This window comes from Aethalodelphis obliquidens, unplaced genomic scaffold (assembly GCF_003676395.1).
Source record: "Aethalodelphis obliquidens isolate GAN/ISIS:26980383/991018 unplaced genomic scaffold, ASM367639v1 scaffold77, whole genome shotgun sequence".
NCBI classification, from domain to species: domain Eukaryota; kingdom Metazoa; phylum Chordata; class Mammalia; order Artiodactyla; family Delphinidae; genus Aethalodelphis; species Aethalodelphis obliquidens.
This window is the reverse complement of record NW_020838021.1, coordinates 3844116-3863736: the sequence shown is the minus strand read 5'-3', so window position 1 is coordinate 3863736 and position 19621 is coordinate 3844116. Positions and strand designations below refer to the sequence as shown.

The 19621-nt window shown below is 33.2% G+C and overlaps 1 protein-coding gene across 1 annotated transcript; it reads left to right on the top strand.

The window, feature by feature from the left end:
* Positions 1 to 17096: 17096 nt before the first annotated feature.
* LOC113612418 (short transmembrane mitochondrial protein 1-like) lies at positions 17097 to 17495 on the top strand. The gene has a single exon (XM_027092291.1). The coding sequence runs from the start codon at positions 17097 to 17099 to the stop codon at positions 17238 to 17240; it is 144 nt and encodes a 47-aa protein (XP_026948092.1). The 3' UTR covers positions 17241 to 17495.
* Positions 17496 to 19621: the final 2126 nt, after the last annotated feature.

The window sequence follows — 19621 nt, the reverse complement described above, 5'->3', positions numbered from 1 at the left end:
TGAGAAATTATTGGTTTTCTCTTCTAACAGCACTTGCATCTTAAGCAGATGGACATTAGTGGGATTTCTCATATCAGTAGCCAACAAGCAGAGAAAATAGATTCTGTCAGGTAGTTCCTTTCTAGAGCTCCTCGAATTTCAGTGCATAGTTTAGTACCTACTACCCTAATTCATAAGAATCTACAGGTTCCAAAGGGAATGTTTATTTTCACCAAAGATATTTGCATATGGGTCCAAAGAAATCACAGAATGCATTTTCAGCTGGACTAGACAAATCTGTAGGAAGTAATTTCTGAAGCTGATAATTGTATAATAAAGCAACATTTGTTCTAGCAGAATGAGCTGAGGTTTTTTTCCCTAAAGTTTTTAAGAATAAATTTCAGAAACAAATGACTTACCCGCGACATTTACAAAATAATTTTCCAAAACTGTAAAGAGAAAAAATAATATTAAAAATAATCCTTTGCCTTTAGTACTAGTGGTAAATACTAGTACTAGTGTTTATAGTTTTCACCTTTAGGAAAAGGAAAAGAGATAATTGTTTTAATGATTTCATGATAAATGTGATGAACCCAAAACAAAATAATAAAGGTACTATTTCTATTTGAGCAATTAATACAATCTTCCACTTAGAAGTATACTTTGTAAGCTATGGTCCATAAACTTGAATATTTCACAAAAAGCAGGTTTTCAGAGTTCTATCAAAATAAAAATTTCCAAATTTATAATATTTGAAACTTTGATATTTTGTTAATGTCAGGTTTACTAAGGTATAATTTACTTACAGTAACATTGTTCCTATTTAGATGTACAGTTTTTTTAAAATGTCTTTATTGAATTTTTTACAATATTGCTCCTATTTTATGTTTTGGCTTCTTGGCCGTGAGGAATGTGGGATCTTAGCTCTCTAACCAGGGACCGAACCCACACACCCTGCTTTGGAAGGTGAAGTCCCAACCACTGGACCGCCAGGGAAGTCCCTAGATGTACAGTTTAATGGGTTTGAGTAATATGTAACCATGTATGTTATTTATGTAACCATGATGGTCATACAACCACTATTGAAATTAAGTTATAGAATATTTTCATCATTCTAAAAGGTTCCCTTATTCCACTTTGTAATCAGTCACCTCATCTACACTATTCCCTGAACTGATTTTTGTCCCTGCAGTTTAACTTTTTCAGAATATCATATAAATGGAATGTGTAGTCTTTTGTTTCTGGCTTCATTCACTTAACATAATGCTTTTGAGATTCATCATTATTGTTGCATGAATCAGTAGTTCGATTGATTTTATTAAGGAGTAGTATTCTATTTATTGATGTACCGCAATTTGTGCATCCATTTAGCAACTGACCAACATTTGGATTATTTCCAGTTTTTAAGGAGCTACATAAATATTCGAGCATAGGTCTTTGTGTTTACATGTGGTTAAATACTCAGGGACAGGGATTGGTGAGTAGTATGGTGAGTATGTGTATGTTTTACTTTATAAGTATCTGGCAAACTGTTTTCTAAAATGGCTTTACCATTATGCATTTCCACCAGCATTATCTGAGAATTTCAGTTGTTCCACACTCTCCAGCACTTGGTATTGTCAGTTTTTAAAAAATTGTTTAACTATTCTAAAAGGTGTGTAGTAATATTTTCTTATGGTTTCAATTTGCATTTTTCCAATGACCGATGATGCTGACCATGTTTTCATATGCATTTTGGCCATCTATATCTTTTCTTGAGTGAAGTGTCTGTTTAAATCTTTTGTCCATTTTATTGCTGGGTTTTCTGTTTTCTTATTATTGAGTGGTTTGAATTCTTTATATATTTTGGATATAAGAGTTTTTATCAGAAATATATGTCCAAATATTTTCTCCTAGTATGTGACTTGTCCTTTTATTTTTTAAACATCATCTTTAAAGGATGAGAAGTTTAAAATTCAACAAATATTTCTTTTATCACTTTTGCTTTTTGTGATTTTACTGAGAGATCTTTGCCTAACCCGAGGTCACAAAGATTTGCTCCATGTTTTCTCTAGAACTTTTGTAGTTTTAGGTCTTATATACAGGTTTATGATCCATTTTGAGTTAAATTTAGTAGATGATGCAAGATAAGGGTTGAGTGTTTTTTTCCCTCTATATGGATACTCAGTTCTTCTGACACAGTTTATTGATAAGCTTCTTCATTCTCCATTGAGTACTTTGTCAAATTTGTTCAAAAGCAGTTGACCATATATGTATAGGTTTATTTCTAGATTCTCTATTGTGTTCATTGGTGTATGTCTATACTTATGCCAACACTATATTATCTTGATTAGTCTACCATTATAGTAAGTTTTAAAATCTGGTACTGTAAGTCCTCCAACTTTGTTCTTTTACCTTTTGGGTGGGGCTATTCAAGGTTCTTTGTTTTTCCACATAAAACTTAGAATTAGCTTTTCCATTTCTACTAAGAAAAGCATGCTGGGATTTTGTTTGGGATTACTCTGGGATATATAGATCATTTGGGGAAGAATTGATATCTCAAACATATTGAATTTTAAGTCATTAACATGGTAGATCTCTCCATTTATATGTTTTTAATTTTTTTACCTATGCTTTATAGTTTGCAATATACATATTTTGTTAGATATATCCCTAAGTATTTTATATTTTTGATGTTATTGTAAATGGTACTTTTTATTTAATAAATTTCTATTACCTATTCTCCACAGTTTGCGTATGGAATGCAGTAAATTTTTGTGTATTGACCCTGTTCATTTGGGCTGCTATAACAAAACTACCATAAACTGGGTGCCTTATAAACAACAGGAATTTATTTCTCACAGTTTGGGGGCTGGAAGTCCAAGATCAGGGTGCCAGCATGGTTGGGGTTCTGATGAAGGCACTCTATGGTGTTGCACACTGTTGACTTCTCACTGTGTTCATACATAGTGGAAGGGGCTAAGGTGCTCTGCAGGATCTCTTGTATAAAAGCACTAATTTCAGTTCAAGAGGGCTCCACCCTCATGATATAATAAGCACCTCCTATAGGCCGCACCTCCTAATACCATCACATTGAGCATTAGGTTTCAACATATATATTTGGGGGGACACAAACATTCATTCTATAGCATCCTGTATCTTGTGACCTTATTAAACTCACTTATTAGTTTTAGTTGCTTTTATGTAGACTTTTTGGGATTTTCTAAATCTGTGACCATAAATAAAGAGATAAATAAATAGAGTCTGTAAACAAATTAGAATCTTATCTCCTTTTTTTCCAATCTGTATGCCTTTTTAGCTATTTTTCTTGCTTGTTGCACTAACTAGAACCCATTGTACATTGTTGAATAAAAGTGGTGAGAGTACATTCTTGCCTTATTCCCAAACTTAGGGGGAAATCATTCAGTCTTTATCCACCAAAGACGATTTCAGCTCTAAGTAATATCTATATCTAATCTAAATCTGTATCATCTATATCTATACCTATATATTTCTCCCAGAAAAATTCTATTTTAGTTTAGGTGATAGTGAGGAAAATTAACAATGATAAGAAAGCTATCTACCAAAGAAGTAGGAAGTATCCATTCTAGAATTCTACTAACTCCTATCGGAAAACCAACATTTTGTTGTTCAGTATAAAATATTTTTATTTTTATTAAAAGTAACACAGATTTGCTCTAAAATTTTTAAATAATTTGAAAGTTTATTAAGTATAAAATAAAAAGTGCTTTCACCCACCACAACCTCCAAAAAAATTGTACCTCACAATGTAAGAACTAATAATTTTGAGCAGGAGTTGGCAAACTAAAGCCTGTGGGACAAATCTAGCCTGCTTTTTTTTTTATGGGTTACAAACTAAAATTATTTTTCATTTTTAAATGATTTAAAACAATAAAGAGAAGAATATTTTGTGTCACATGAAAATTACAGGAAATTCAAATTTCAGGATCCATAAATACAGTATTGTTTGAACACAGGCATGATCATTCATTTACATATTATCTGTTGTGTTTTCATGCTACAATGATAGAGCTGTATAGTTGTGACAGATGCCATGTGGCTCACAAATTATAAAACACTTTTATCTGACTCTTCAGAAAAAGTTTGCCAGCCCCTTGTTGAATGTATAGTGTTTTTCCTTCTGAGCTTTTCTCTCTGCATATATAAAGCTTACATATTTATGCACATTTTTGTTTTCTACAAAAATAATCACACTACACATATTCTTCTGTAACCAGTTCTTTTCACTTAATGATGTGTATGGATACCTTCACATGTCAGTTGTAAATTGTCTCATCTTTTAAAATTGATTAATAGTATTATAGTATGTCATAGTTTAACTAGTATTGTTGTGAGCATTTTGGTTCTTTCAAATATTTTTATTATTATGAACACTGCTGCAATTATTATCCTTATACATATATTTGTATACTTATCTGCTTATTTTCTTAGGGTAAATTTCCAGAAATGGAATACCTGGGGCAAAGTTTTTATACACTTCACATTTAAAATTTGGATATATGTATTGCCCAACTGAACGTCACTAATGTTTTACTAATACGCATTTTCATCAATAATGTGTAGAAGCACTGGCTTCTCTGCACTGTCATCATCAATCTGTATATCACTAATTTGCTGTATACATTAAACATGTATTTATATACAAAACATGTTATTATATATTGTATATATGTATATATCAGCATCGTATTATAATTGTATATATGTATATATCAGCATCATTCATATTTTTGCAATACGTATTTTTCTTTTGCAAATTACTTGTATATATCATTCACCAATTTTCTATTTTGATGTTAATTTATTATTTATTTAAGGATCTTTTATATAATGAGGGAACTAACCATTATCTTTCATATTTAAGTAGATTTTTTATGGACTTTGCTAAATAATGCATAGATGTAACTATCCAGTTGAAGACAACCAATAATTCTCTAAGTCACATTGATTCATACTCCTATGACAATTTGTTAGCCTATTTTATAAGCTCCTCTCAGTTACTGAGAGCCAAACTAGCAGCGATAAAATGTGAAATGATCTTACAAGTTCGTGTGAGTGGCAATATTATTATTATTACTGTATAATTATATAGAGAGGTTAATTATTATATCTATCTAGCTCTCTAAGATGCTGTGAGATAATAGTTAACATTTAAAGACTTTTGGATTCATTGTAGAGTGTTTCCTAAGGATAACATATTCACATGATTCTGTAGTCAAAAAGATTAGCCAGTGCTTGGCACCATTCCAGAGGGTACAGGACCTCTACACATGTAGCCATATAACTAAAATTAAAAATATTTACAAAACCAAATATTGGCAAGAATGTAGGGCAATCATAATTCTCATCCATTGTTGGTCAGAGTGTAAAAATGGCACAAACCTTTGGAAAAGGGTCTGGCAGTTTCTTAAAATGCCAAACATATAATCCAGCAATTTCACTGCTGTATATTTACATAAGATAAATGAAAAAAAAAAATCCACATGAAGACTTTTACATGAATTTCATGTACACTTTATTTGTAATACATCTAACTAAACTGAAAATCACTATCTCAAAGAGATAACTCTACCGCCATGTTCACTGCAAATTATTTTGCAATAGCAAAGACATGGAAACAACCTAAGTGTACATCAGTGGATGAATGGATAGAGAAAATGTAATATTATATGTGGTATATTCAACCATAAAAAAGGAAATCCTGGCATTTGCAACGACATGGATGGAAGTTGAGGGCATTACGCTAAGTGAAATAAGTCAGACAGAGAAAGACAAATGCTGTATAATCTCACTTATACGTGGAATCTATAAAAAACAACCTCATAGAAACAGAACAGATTGGTGGTTGCCAGAGGCAGTGGTAGGTGTGGGTGGGTGAAATGGGTGAAGTGAGTCAAAAGGTACAAACTTCCAATTATAAGATGAATAAGTTCTGAGGATGTAATGTACAGCATGGTGACTATAATTACAATACTGTACTACATTTCTGGGCTTTCTATCCTGTTCCATTGATATATATGTCTTTTTGTATAAGTACCATGCTGTTTTGATTACTGTAGCTTTGTAGTATAGTCTGAATCAAGGAGCATGATTCCTCCAGCTCTGTTCTTCTTTCTCAAGATTGTTTTGGTTATTCGGAGTCTTTTGTGTTTCCATACGTATTAAAAAGTTTTTTGTTCCATTTGTGTAAAAAATGCCATTGGTAATTTGATAGGGATTACCTTGAATCTGTAGATTGCCTTGGGTAATATGGTCATTTTAACAATACTGATTCTTCCAATCCAAGAACATGTTATGTCTTTCCATCTGTTTTTGTCATCTTCAGTTTCTTTTATCAGTGTCTTATAGTTTTTGGAGTATAGGTCTTCTGCCTCCTTAGGTAGGTTTATTCCTAGGTATTCTATTCTTTTTGATGCAGTGGTAAATGGGATTGTTTCCTTAATTACTTTCTGATAGTTTGTTGTTAGTGCATAGAAATGCAGCAGATTTCTGTATATTAATTTTGTATCCTGCAACTTTACTGAATTCATGATGAGCTCTAGTTTTCTGGTGGACATTTTAGGATCTTCTATGTATAGGATCATGTCATCTTCTTATCAGCTTTCAAATGTGAGAACAGTATTATTAACTATAGTAGTTGCCATTCTGTACATTACATCCCCATGACTTATTTATTTTATAACTGGAGTTTGTACCTTTGGACCCCCTTCACCCATTTTATGCCTCCCTACCCCTAGCTTCTGGCAACCACCAGTCTGTTCTCTGTATCTATGAGCTTTGGTTTTTGTTTTTATTTATTTGTTTTAAATTTAGATTCCACATATAAATGAGATCATGCAGTATTTGTCTTTCTGTCTGACTTATTTCACTTAGCATAATTCCCTCAAAGTCCATCCATGTTGTCTCAAATGAAAAGATTTCCTCTTCTTTATGGCTGAATAATATTCCATTGTGTATATATACCACATTTTCTTTACCTATTCATCCATTGATGGAAACTTAGGTTGTTTCCATATCTTGGCTATTGTAAAAATGCTGCAATGAACATGGGGTGCATATATCTTTTCAAGATAGTCTTTTGTTTTCTTTGGATAAATACCCAGAAGTGGAATTGCTGGATCGTATGGTAGTTCTATTTTTAATTTTTTGAGGAAGCCCATACTGTTTTTCATAGATCTTGCTTTAATTTAATTAAAGTTATGGCATATCTGCACCTGTAATCCTGTGTTATATTCAGCTTACTGCATATCTGTTAGGATATTAAAACCAGAGAAAGTCTATAAGAGCACCATTAAAATTATGAGAGGGTTGATGTGGATTGCCATATGAATAAACAGAAAACCAGGACTTTCCAGCTTGGAATATCAAAAGATGAAATAATATGTAGTTCACATCTATAAAATAATGATTATATGTATAAGGTTAACATAGAATTATATAAATCTATATATAACATAGAATTATATATCAAATCTTGATGTGATAACTTATTTTAACAGGTAAATTTAGGAAAATATACTTAACCAGCAGATAATAGGTGCATAGTGCATATCATGCCAAGAGGTAACACTGCAAGAAATATGAATATATTCAAACACAGATCAGATAAATTTGTGAATACTAGAGCTAGATGTGGCTACTTTAGAAAGTTGAAATTTGACATCAGTCATGAAACTCTGTAGAAAGAGTTCCTTTTTTTTGTTTGTTTTGGTCTGTAGTTTTTACTGGTATCTCTTCAGTGCCTAGAACAATAGTGGGCATATAGTAGATGCTAAATTTGTTGAATGAATCAAAATATTCTTAGTAATAGAATATTGAGATGGATAATACAGTGTTATGACCTAGTATAGATCAATTGCTATTTCAGTATATTTTTCCTTTGAGTCATCATCAGGTACATCCCTGGGCATGGACAAAGGGAATAATACTACTGTGGTATTATTTTAAGAGTGCCACATGGGGCACATCTTAAAAAAAGTATCAGCTGAAGAAATTAAACTGAAATTTCTATTATAATGAATGTTTAATGTTCTTATGATTGCTTTTAAAATGTACTTTTTAGATGTTTTTATATCCATTATCTCATTTAATCATGATATAGACCGTATAAGCTAGATACTATTTATTATTCTAATTTTATAGGTAAGGTACCTAGTAGTACCTTAGTTTATCAGATATTCCTAGGGAAAGCAGAGTCACTGCCCCCCCCCCCCCAGATAGCACTGGGAAAATGAATTTTGATCAAGGAGAGAGAGATGAAAGAAAAATGGCCAGCATATTTGGTAATGCAGGTGGAGCAAAAGCACAGGTAAGATAACTCAGTGGAAATTACTAAACAGTTGGTTTATGTAAAGGGGGAATTCAAATAAAGATAGGAAGACTATTTTTATTACTGCTTTTACAATTTGACTGTTGTCTTGCTAGTACTTGCACCTGAACATAAAGACAACTCAGATAATTTCATGTTTTTTCTCCATTTTTTCTAGAAAAAATCCATTTATAGCTAAAAAAATAACCATATGTATCAGATGAAGTAGATAAAGCAATTTTTGAACAGTAATTCAAAGTATACTATATGTATGTACAGTGTTTCCTGGTTAAGTCTAATGATAGCTGGAAAAAGCCCAAATGTCATAGAACAGTGTGGAAAATAATATTGTATGGTCATCAAAACTATGTATGGGTAACTTTGGTTCATAGGAACAAAAAAAAAAAATCTGAGTGTGCTTATTTTAAAAAAAAAAATACATTTATTTATTTATTTTTGGCTCTTTTGGGTCTTCGTTGCTGCATGTGGGCTTTTTCTAGTTGCTGCGAGTGGGGGCTACTCTTCGTTGTGGTGCGCAGGCTTCTCGTTGTGGTGGCTTCTCTTGTTGCAGAGCACCGGCTCTAGGCACACGGGCTTCAGTAGTTGTGGCATGTGGGCTTCAGTAGTTGTGGCTCACGGGCTCTAGAGCACAGGCTCAGTAGTTGTGACACATGGGCTTAGTTGCTGCGCGGCATGTGGGATCTTCCCGGACCAGGGCTCGAACCCCCGTCCCCTGTGTTGGCAGGCAGATTCTTAACCACTGCACCACCAGGGAAGTCCCTGAATGTGCTTAAAATGAACAACAACAACAAAAAATAGCAACTAAGGAGATTTTTGTGTCAGACTTGTGTTTCCCAGTTAAAAAAAATTTCCTCATGATAATCATAACAATCTTAAGTTTCTCTCTTTGTTACTGGAAATTACAAAATTAACTAAATGTCAGGATCAAAAAAAAAAAGCAAACTGTAGAATTCTGTTTCTAGGAAGATGGAGTAGACATACTTTCCCCTATTCCTCCTACTAAGTAAAATTGAAAACCCTGAATATTATTTGTAAAACAAACATAAGAAGACTGAAAGGTAGAAATAAGGCAGTTCAGCTAGAGAACTCAGGACCCAAGAGATAATATGGTGGTAAACTCACTGGGTTTTCTTTTTTCTACACATATCTCAGATTTGGATCAGAAAAAACCAGCAACCCAGAAATACCAATGGACACATACACAAAGAGTTCCACCAAGAACTGACTCTCTTGCTAAAGGACCAGGACAGGGATAGCTTAGAAAGACAGAATGCTTTTAGAAAAACTGTTTTTTCATCCAAACACCACAGAAAAAGCTGTATTCTTACCCCTATCCATGCCTGCAGAGGCTGGGTGGGAAGCTTAGACTTCTGTGCTCACAAGGCTGCAATGAGGCACCTGAAAACACTTGCCAAGATAATGTCAGAGAATGTCAAGTAGCAACATGGGACTGTCATCATTGTGTGGAAGTAATAAGCTCCTCACTACAGTGTCAGTGGAAACAATGTGGGAAGCCTAGAATTCCAGCCCCATAAACAGTTACTAGGTACTCTAGCCTCTCCCTACTGTGGTGATGTCATAAAAAGCCTAGGACATTCACCACTGCCTAGGAGTAATGAGGCCACTCCCTCTGTGGTTTTAGTGGAGGTCATATAAGGAGATAGAACTCCCGTGGCCCAGCAGTAATGAAGAACCTCCTTTTCCTCTAACTGGCAGTAACAAGACAGCAACCCTTCCTGTCCCAGCCCTTGTTTTGACAGAGCAATGTCAGAAGAAGCCAGGTAAAACTAAGTATTTTAAAAAGATATATCTCGTAATGTAGAACACAAAATGTAAAAAACTTTGTAAAACACAAAATGTCCAAATTACAATAAAAATAACATCACATTAAGAACTAGGAAGATAACAATGTTAATTAAAAAGTCAATCAATAGATGCCAACACCAAGATAACAGAGATGTTAGAATTATCTGACAAAGGTTTTAAATAACCATCAAACAAATGCTTCAATGAGTAATTGAAGTGTGGGTATAGTGTTTCAAGCATACAAATGTGCTTGAAACAGTTGAGAAAATAGCCTTGGCAAAGAAATAGAAAATATCAGAAGAGAGAAGATATAAAGAAGGAAATAAAAATTTTAGAACTGAAAAACATAGTAACTGAAATTTTAAAACATAGTAGATTGACTCAGTGACAGAAGGGAAGGAACAGAATTAAGAATCAGTGAACAGGGATACAGAACTGTAGAAATTACCCAATCTGAGCAATAGAGATGAAATTGGCAAAAAATTAACAGAACCTCAGGTACCTGTGGAATTATAACAAAAGATCTAATAGCCACATATTGGAGCCCTGGAAAGAGACAAGAAAGAGTGCAGGACTAAAAAAATACTTGAAAGAATAATGTCTGAAAATTTTCCAAATTTGGCAAAAGACATAAACTTACATAATTGAGAAGGTGAGTGAATACCAAAGAAGATAAATGTAAATAAATCCACACTAAGGCTAATCATAATTAAATTTCTGAAACTAAAGACAAAATCTTGAAAATGCCAAGCTAATAGTAGAAATGGAATTTGAATAACTAAATTTCTCATCACAAACCACGGAGGCCAAAAGGAAATGGCAACATTTTTTCATGTGCCAAAAGAAAAGAACTATCGGTCCAGAACCTTATATCACACAACATCTTTCAGGAATGAAGGGGAAATCAAGATATTTTCATATGAAGGAAGATAAAGGGGTTCTTTCACCAGCAATTCTACCCTAAAAGAGTGGCTAAAGGAAGTTGGCTACACAGAAAGGAAATGATAAAAAAGGAATCTTGGGACATCAGGAAGGTGTTGGGTAAATACAATAGGCTTTTCTTCTCCTCTTGAATTTTCTAAATTATGTTTTTCAGTTGAAGCAAACTTATAACACTGTCCAATGCATATAATGTATATAGAGGAAATATTTAAAACAATTTTAATGTAGGAGAGTAAAGGAGGTGGGAATTAAGGTTTATACTGGTAAAATAATGGTAAAATATATATACTGGTAAAATAATGATAATAGCACACTGTGATGTTATGTATATATAATTTTATTTTGTTAATAACTAGAGAAACCCCCACAAATATTATGCAAAGAGACACTTAAAAAACCACTGCAGATAAATCAAAAATGAATTTTAAAATGTATTCAATTAACTCACAGGAAAGCAGAAAAAATAAAACACTATAAAAACAGAGAGAACCCAGAGAAAACAAAAAATATGATGGCAGACATAAGCCATTATATATCAATATGTAAGTAGTATAAACACATCAGTTAAAAGATTGACAAACTAGATTTAAAAGCATGATGTAGTTATATGCCATCTTTAAGAAAGTAACTTACAAAATAATTGTATAGGCATGTTGAAAGTAAAAGAATGGAAAAATAACATTATGTAATTATTAATCCTAGCAAAACAGGAGTGGCTATACTAACTTGAGATAGACTTCAGAGTGCAGAAAACTACCCAAAACAGGGTAAGTACATAATGGTAAAAGGGTTAATCCATTAAGAAAACCTAGCAACCCTGAATGCATATGCTCCAAAAAGACAGTTGAAAAATATAAGACGAAAACTGATCAAACTGAAAATAGACAAATCTATAATTATGGTTGGAGTCTTTGGCATCCTTCTCTCAACAATTGATACAACAGACAAAAAATAAGCAAAGATGTTGGAGAACTCAACAACATTAGTAACCAATAAGATCTGATTTACATTTACATTTATAGATCACTCCATCCCCAAAACTCAGAATACATATTCTTTTCAAGTGGCTATGGCATGTGTACCAAGACAGGTCATACTCTGGGCTTCTAAAAAAAACTTTAACAAATGTAAAACAACTGAAATCAAAGAGAGTGTGCTCTCCAAACACAATGGAATCTAATTAGAGTTCAAAATGGAATCTAACAGAAAGAAAACAGGAAAAATTCCAAACATTTGGAAACTAAGCAAAGTACTTTCTAATTATCAATGGGTCAAAGAGGAAGTCTCCAATGGGAATAATGAAAATACGTTGAATTGAATGAGAATGAAAATACAGCATATCACAATTTGTAGAACATAGATAAAGTGGTGCTAAAAGGAAACTTTAGAGCACGAAATGCACATAAAAAGTTTGAAACCAATCTGAGCTCCTACCTCAAGATCCTAGAAAAAGAAGAGCAAACCACATCCAAAGTAGGCAGAAGGAAAGAAATAATAAGGAGCAGAAATCAATAAAACTGAAAACAGTAGAGTAAATCAATGAAACAAAGTGCTGGTTCTTTGAAAAAAAATAAGATTTAGAAACCTTCGTCAAGACTGCGAATGAAAAAAGAGAGAGACAAATTTTCAGTAATGAGAATGAAACAGCATATCACTACATACCCTGAAGATATCAAAAGAATAATATGAGAACACTTCAAACAGCAATATAAAAATAAAATTGACACCAAATAAATTTGATGAAATGGAACAATTTCTCAAAAAACACAATCTACCACAGCTCACTCAATACGAAGTGCAGAATAATCTCATAATATTTAAGGGAATTGAATTAATAATGGAAACAATCCCCAAATGGAAATCTCCAGTCCCAGATGTTTTATTGGTGAATTGTAATTCATTTAAAGAAGAAATAAAACACCAATTCTAGACAATCGCTTCTAAAAGTAGAAGAGGAGGGAACACTTCTAATTCATTTTATGAAGCTTGTATTACTCTGATGTCAAACCCAGAAAGAGACAGTACAAGAAAAGAAAACTACAGAGCAATATCCCTAATGAGGATAAATACAAAAAACTTAATTAAATACTAGCAAACAGAATTCAGTAATATGTAAAATGAATTATACACCATAACCAACTGGGATTTATTCCAGTGATGCAAGGCTGGTTCAATATTTAAAAATCAAGCAATGTAATCCACCAGACTAACAGGCTGAAGAAGAAAAATCACATGATAATACCAATTCATGCAGTTAAACCACTTGACAAAATTTAACACACGTTCATGGTAAAAACTCTCAGAAAAATCGGAATGGAGGGGGATTTTCTCAACTTGATAAAGACTGTCTAGCAAAATCTATAGCTAGTATTTTATTCATTGGTGAAAGACTGTGAAGGCAAAGATGTTTGCTCTCACCACTCTTATTCCACACGGTGCTGAAAAAAATCTAGCCAGTGGATAGGGAAATAAAAGGCATACAGATGAGAAAGAAACAAATAAAACTGTTCCTGTCTTCAGATGACATGATTGACTATGTAGAAAATCCCAATAAATCTACAATAAAATGTTCTAGAACTTATAAGTTCAGCAAGGTTAGAGTGCATGAGATAAATATACAAAAATTAATTGCATTTTTATGTACTAGCAATAAACACGTGGATATCAATACTAAAACATAATACATTTATAATCATCCAAAAAGTGAAATACTTGAGTATAAATCAGTCAAATCATGTATAAGATGTATGCTGAAAACGACCCAACAATGAGGACAGTAATTGAATAACATCTAAATAAATGGAGAGATATACCATGTTTATAGAGTGGAAGACCCCAAATAGTAAAAATGTCAATTCACTCCAAATTGATAAACTTGTTTAATGCAATTTCTATCAAAATACTTGCAAGATTATTTTTGTAGATTTGGACAAGATTATTCTAAAATTTATATTAAACAAAAGAACTAGAATAACTTACATGACATGAAGAAGAATACCGTGGGAACAATCAGTCTACTTGATTTTAAAAGTTATTATATAGCTACAGTAATCAAGACTGTGGTGATTGTGGAGAAAGATACATAGATCAATGGAACAGAATAGAGAACTTGGAAATACAGGCACACAAGTATCATCAACAGAGTTTCATTAAAGGTGTAAAGCAGACTAAATGGGCTAAGGATAGCCTTTTCAAAAAATAGTGCTGAAGCAACTGCATATCCATAGCCAAATAAATGAACCTTGACCCAAACCTCACATCTTATGTACAAATTAACTGAGGTGGATCACAGACTTTAATGTCAAATGTAAAACTATGAAACTTTTAGGGAAAAAAGAAAACTCTGTGGGATCTAGGGCTAGAAAAGGTTCTTAGAGGATATCAAATTCATAGAGAAAAAATGATATATTGGTCTTCATCAAAATTAGAAAATTTCACTTCATGAAATACCCTTTTGAGGTGAAAAGAGAAGCTACAGACTAAAAGAATATTTACAAACCACATATCCAACAAAGGTTAATGTCTAGAATCTATAAAGAACTGTCAAAACTCAACAGCACAAACCCCCAAAGAATCCAATTAGAAAATGAGAAAAGGCATAAAGAGATATTTCACCTAAGAAGATATACATATGGCAAATGAGCATATGAAAAGGTGTTCAACCTTATTAGGTATTAAGGAAATGCAAAGTAAAACCACAGTGTAATATTATTAGGTACCTATCATAATAGCCATAATTTAAAAATCACAACCCCAAATGCTGGTAATAATTTGGAGAAACTGGTCACTCATACATTGCTGGTGAGAATGTAAAATAATCCAGCCACTCTGGGAAACACATTGGCATTTTTTACAGAGCTACACATAAGGTTTCCATACAAAACAGCAATCTTACTGCTGGGTATTTACTCCATCAAAATGAAAAACTATGTTCACACAAAATCTGTACACAAAAACACTAATAACTAAGTTGACTTAATTGACATTTATAAAACACACCCCCAAAAGCAAAATGTACATTATATTCAAGTGCATATGGCGTAGTTACTGAGATACGGAATATGGTCTGTGATAAAAAGAAGTATTAATACATTTTAAAGGATTAAAGTCATACAGATTTTTTCTGATCACAATGAAATTAGAAACCAGTAACAGAAATATATTAGGAAAATCCCCAAATATTTAGATATTAAAAACAAATCTTTAGGGCTTCCCTGATGGCACAGTGGTTAAGAATCTGCCTGCCAGTGCAGGAGACACGGGTTCAAGCCCTGGTCCGGGAAGATCCCACATGCCCTGGAGCAACTAAGCCCACGCACTGCAACTACTGAGCCTGTGTTCTAGAGCCCGCAAGCCGCAACTACTGAAGCCTGCTCTCCTAGAGCCCGTGCTCTGCAACAAGAGAAGCCACCGTGATGAGAAGCACATGCACCGCAATGAAGAGTGGCCCCCACTGTCTGCAACTAGAGAAAGCCCACGTGACAATGAAGACCCAATGCAGCCAAAAATAAATAAATATTTTTTTTAAAAAGAAAAGAATAAAAATAAAATAAAATTTAAAAAAAACCCAAATCTTCAAATAAGCCATGGTTCAAAGAAGAAATCACAAGAGAATTAGATAATAAAGTTTTGAACTGAATGAAAATGAAAACCCAACATATCAAAATTTTGGGAATGTAGCTGAAGCAGTACTTAGAGGGATAATATCAATACATCATAACCAATTGTGTTTATTCCAGGAATGTAAACCTGGTTTGATATTTTAAAATCAATTATATTTTACCATAATAACATAATAAAGGAGAAAAAATTTTCCCTATGAATGTAGAAAGTGAATTTGACAAAATTCAGCACCTATTCCTGATAAAAACTTCCAGCAATTTAGGAAGGGGAAGAAACTTCCTCTGACTCTTAAATAGTGTGTACAAAAACCAAAACAAACAAACAAAAACAACTTTTAAAAAACACTCCTGAGAGAAATTTTAAAAGATTTAAATAAATGAGGTGATATACCATGTACATGGATTTCAGGTCTCAATATTGTAAACATGTCAATTCTCCCCAAACTAATCCATAGATTCCCTATAAACCCAAATAAATTCCCAGCAGCTTTTATAGCAAAGTTAATAGTTGATTCTGAAATTAATATGGAAATGCAAAGGAATTATATTAGTCAAAGCAATTTTGAAGAAGAGTAACAAGTTTGGTGACTCACATTATCTGGTTTCAAAACTTACTCTAAAATTAGTTTCAAAGATTATTATAGATCATATTGATCTAGGAAACACAAAAGAGTCCAGAAAAAAAACCACGCATGTATGGTAAATTGATTTTCAACAAAATTATCAAGAAATTCAATGGGGGAAAGGATAGTCTTTCCAGTAAGTTAATAGTGCTAAATTAACTGAATATACATATGGAAAAAAATGAATCTTGACCTTTATTTCATGCCATATACAAAACTAAATTTGAAATGGATCATAGGTCTAACTGAAAGAGCTAAGAGTATAAATCATCTAAATGAAACTATAGGAGAAAATCTTTGTGACTTTGGGATAGGCAAAAATATCTTAGAGATGACACAAAAGCACTAATCATAAAATTAATAAAAAGATAAATTGGATTTCATCAAAATGAAAACTTCTGCTCTTTGAAATGTAACATGAAGAAAATGAAAAGTCAAACTCCAGACTGGGAGAAAAGATTCTTTCTATATATAATTGACAAATAACTAGTATCTATAATATGTTTTATAAATAGCACTCTTACGACTAAATACTAAGAAGAAAAACAACTCAGTATAATTTGGGAGAAATATTTGAAGACACTTCACCAAAGAATGTAAATGAACAGCAACTAAGCACATGAAAATATTCTCAACTTCATTAATCATTAGGAAACTACGAATGATAACCACATGTGGTACCACTTTACACCGACTAGAATGGCTAAAATTAAGAGTGACAATTGTTGACCCATCGCGCCAGGGGAGGCCCTTCGCGCCCTCCTTGCCAACAGTATGCTCCAGTTCCTGCTTGGATTTACTCTTGGCAACGTGGTGGGAATGTATCTGGCTCAGAACTGTGACATACCAAACCTGTCTAAAAAACCTGAAGAAATTAAAAAGGACGTGGACGCCAAGAAGAAACCCCCTAGTTCATGAGGCCGACTCTAGCACTGCCTCCTAGATAAACTGATTCTACTGTTCTTGAGGGCCTCCTTTACCATCTGAACCAAAAGTTTTTGTTTTCATCTCCAGCCTCAGCAATTTTCTTCTTTGCTAGACCCTGCATTGCCTTACAGCACAAATGGGGCCACAAGTTAAGAGCAACCCTCACTTTTCCAACATCCTCACTTCTTCCCTTCCTCCTTCCAGCCACTTGGGAGGTCCTGAGAATGGAATTATGGTGCTAGATTAGTAAACATGACCTTTAATTAGTAGTCTCTCTTTTATTCTTTGGGATTTCTGCTACCGTTTTCAAAAGAAAAATTGATGAGTTTTGTATAGCTGATGAAATATAAATAATGCTGATTTCACAGTCTAGCATTTATATTGGATGTTTAAACCTTTGGTACTAAATTATGTTGTTTCAAAGTAGTAATTAAAATGAAAATCTAGAAGCTAGTTTCTGGTGAATTATCCATTAATTTTATATTGTTGTCAGGAAGCTCCATAGTTGCTAATTTAACCAATAAATCAATTTGCTATTCATTAACCAAGAAACTCTGTTCTGAAAACCCTATCAGGAACTAGGAAGTTTGAAAGTATTTAAAGTAATGGCCTTTGTTCTCAGTAGAATTCATAGTCTAGTATGCATGTTTTTTCTTAATGATGCATTTGATCTGGCTCTATTCTCTCATAAGAATCATACTTATTTTATGGGATTACAGGCACATTTGACACATGGTAGATAAGTGAGAAGTTGTCCATAAAGGAAATTTTATGCCTTTTTACATTAAAAAATGTCTTTACGTTATAACTTTATAGTGATTCTCATAAGAAGACTTTGTTTTTTCTTCTGCAACCATAAATTACTCTTGTAATTTTTCAAGTGTATAATCAGTCCATAATTTTTTTTAATTGAAAAAAATTTAAATACATAACTTTCCCCCTGGGTCAATACAAAGTGATTTGGGTTGTCCCCCAGCTCCTAGTTCCTCTCCCTGGAGTCAGGCATTTGCTATTTTCCTGTATCCTTTTGCAAAAGATTTTGTGCCTGAACAAACACATGTACATGGGGATTTTTATACAAATGATAACAAACTACATACAGTGTTTTCCCCAGTGGAGGTCATTCCATATCAGTAGTTAAGGAACAAAGAACCTCTTTCCTTTTTGGCTACATAAGGTTCTACTGAATGAATATACCATAATTTATTTAATCTGCTCCTGAGGAATGTTTAGGTTGTTTCCTATCTGTTGCTATTACAGTGATAACCTTAAACCCAATGTTATTATACATATCTGTGAAGGGGGATAGCTCCAAGCTAAAGTCCTGGAAGTGTAATTTGCAGTAAATATAAATAAAGGCCCATTTCATTGGGTGTTTTGTTCTAGAGGGCTTGTTGGGTAGCTTCACTGATGATGCCATTTCTGAAGACATTTTAGCAGAATTAGTAAACTGGAAGAATGGTTTAGAGACCTTTTTTCCAGACAGTGATGCCACTGATACTAAATGTGATTATAAAATGAAGTGATTCTACTTCTCTTTGAAAACCTGGATCTTTCATACATGGAGATAAGTTTTGTCCCTGTCAGGTTGTACTGGTGTGTGAGACAGGTTAGGATCATATTATGGTTTGGCTTCTCCCTTGCAGTATGATCAGGGGCAAGCAGCTTGTTTTTCTGAAACTGTTGTGTTCTCTGTAAGATGTGGATACAATACCTACCTCATAGGGCTTCCGTGAGAAACAGTTGAAATAATGTATGTGATGTGTAGCAGTGTAGCACAGTGCTTTGCAAATTGTCCAATAAATAGTAGATTTTAGTCCAAAAAAAGAGTGACAATTGTTAACAAGGATGTGGAGCAGCCAGGAATTTCATATGTTGTTGATGGGCATATATAATATGATATAACCACTTCGGAAATGTCTTCTACTTTCTCATAAAGGTAAACTTACATCTACCATATGACCCAGCCATTCTGCTCGTAGGTGTTTATTTATCCAGCAGAAATAAAAACATACGTCTACAAAATTACTTAAGCTCCAATTTTAACAGCAGTTTTATTCATATGCCCACAACTTGAAATGACTCAAAGATCTATCACAGATAAATGGATAGATTGTAGTATATCTGTACAATGAAATATTACTTATAATAAAAAGCAAAAAACTCCTGATACACACAAAAAAATGGATAAATCTCAGAAACATGCTGAATGAAAGAACTGACAGAAAATAATACGCTATGATTTCATTTATGTGAAATTATGGAACAGCCAAACTAATCTTTAATGAGGGAAATCTGATCAGTGGTTGCTTAGTGACGTGGATTGGTGTGTGTGTGGGAAGGTATGACTGACTGCAAAAGGGGAAGGAAGG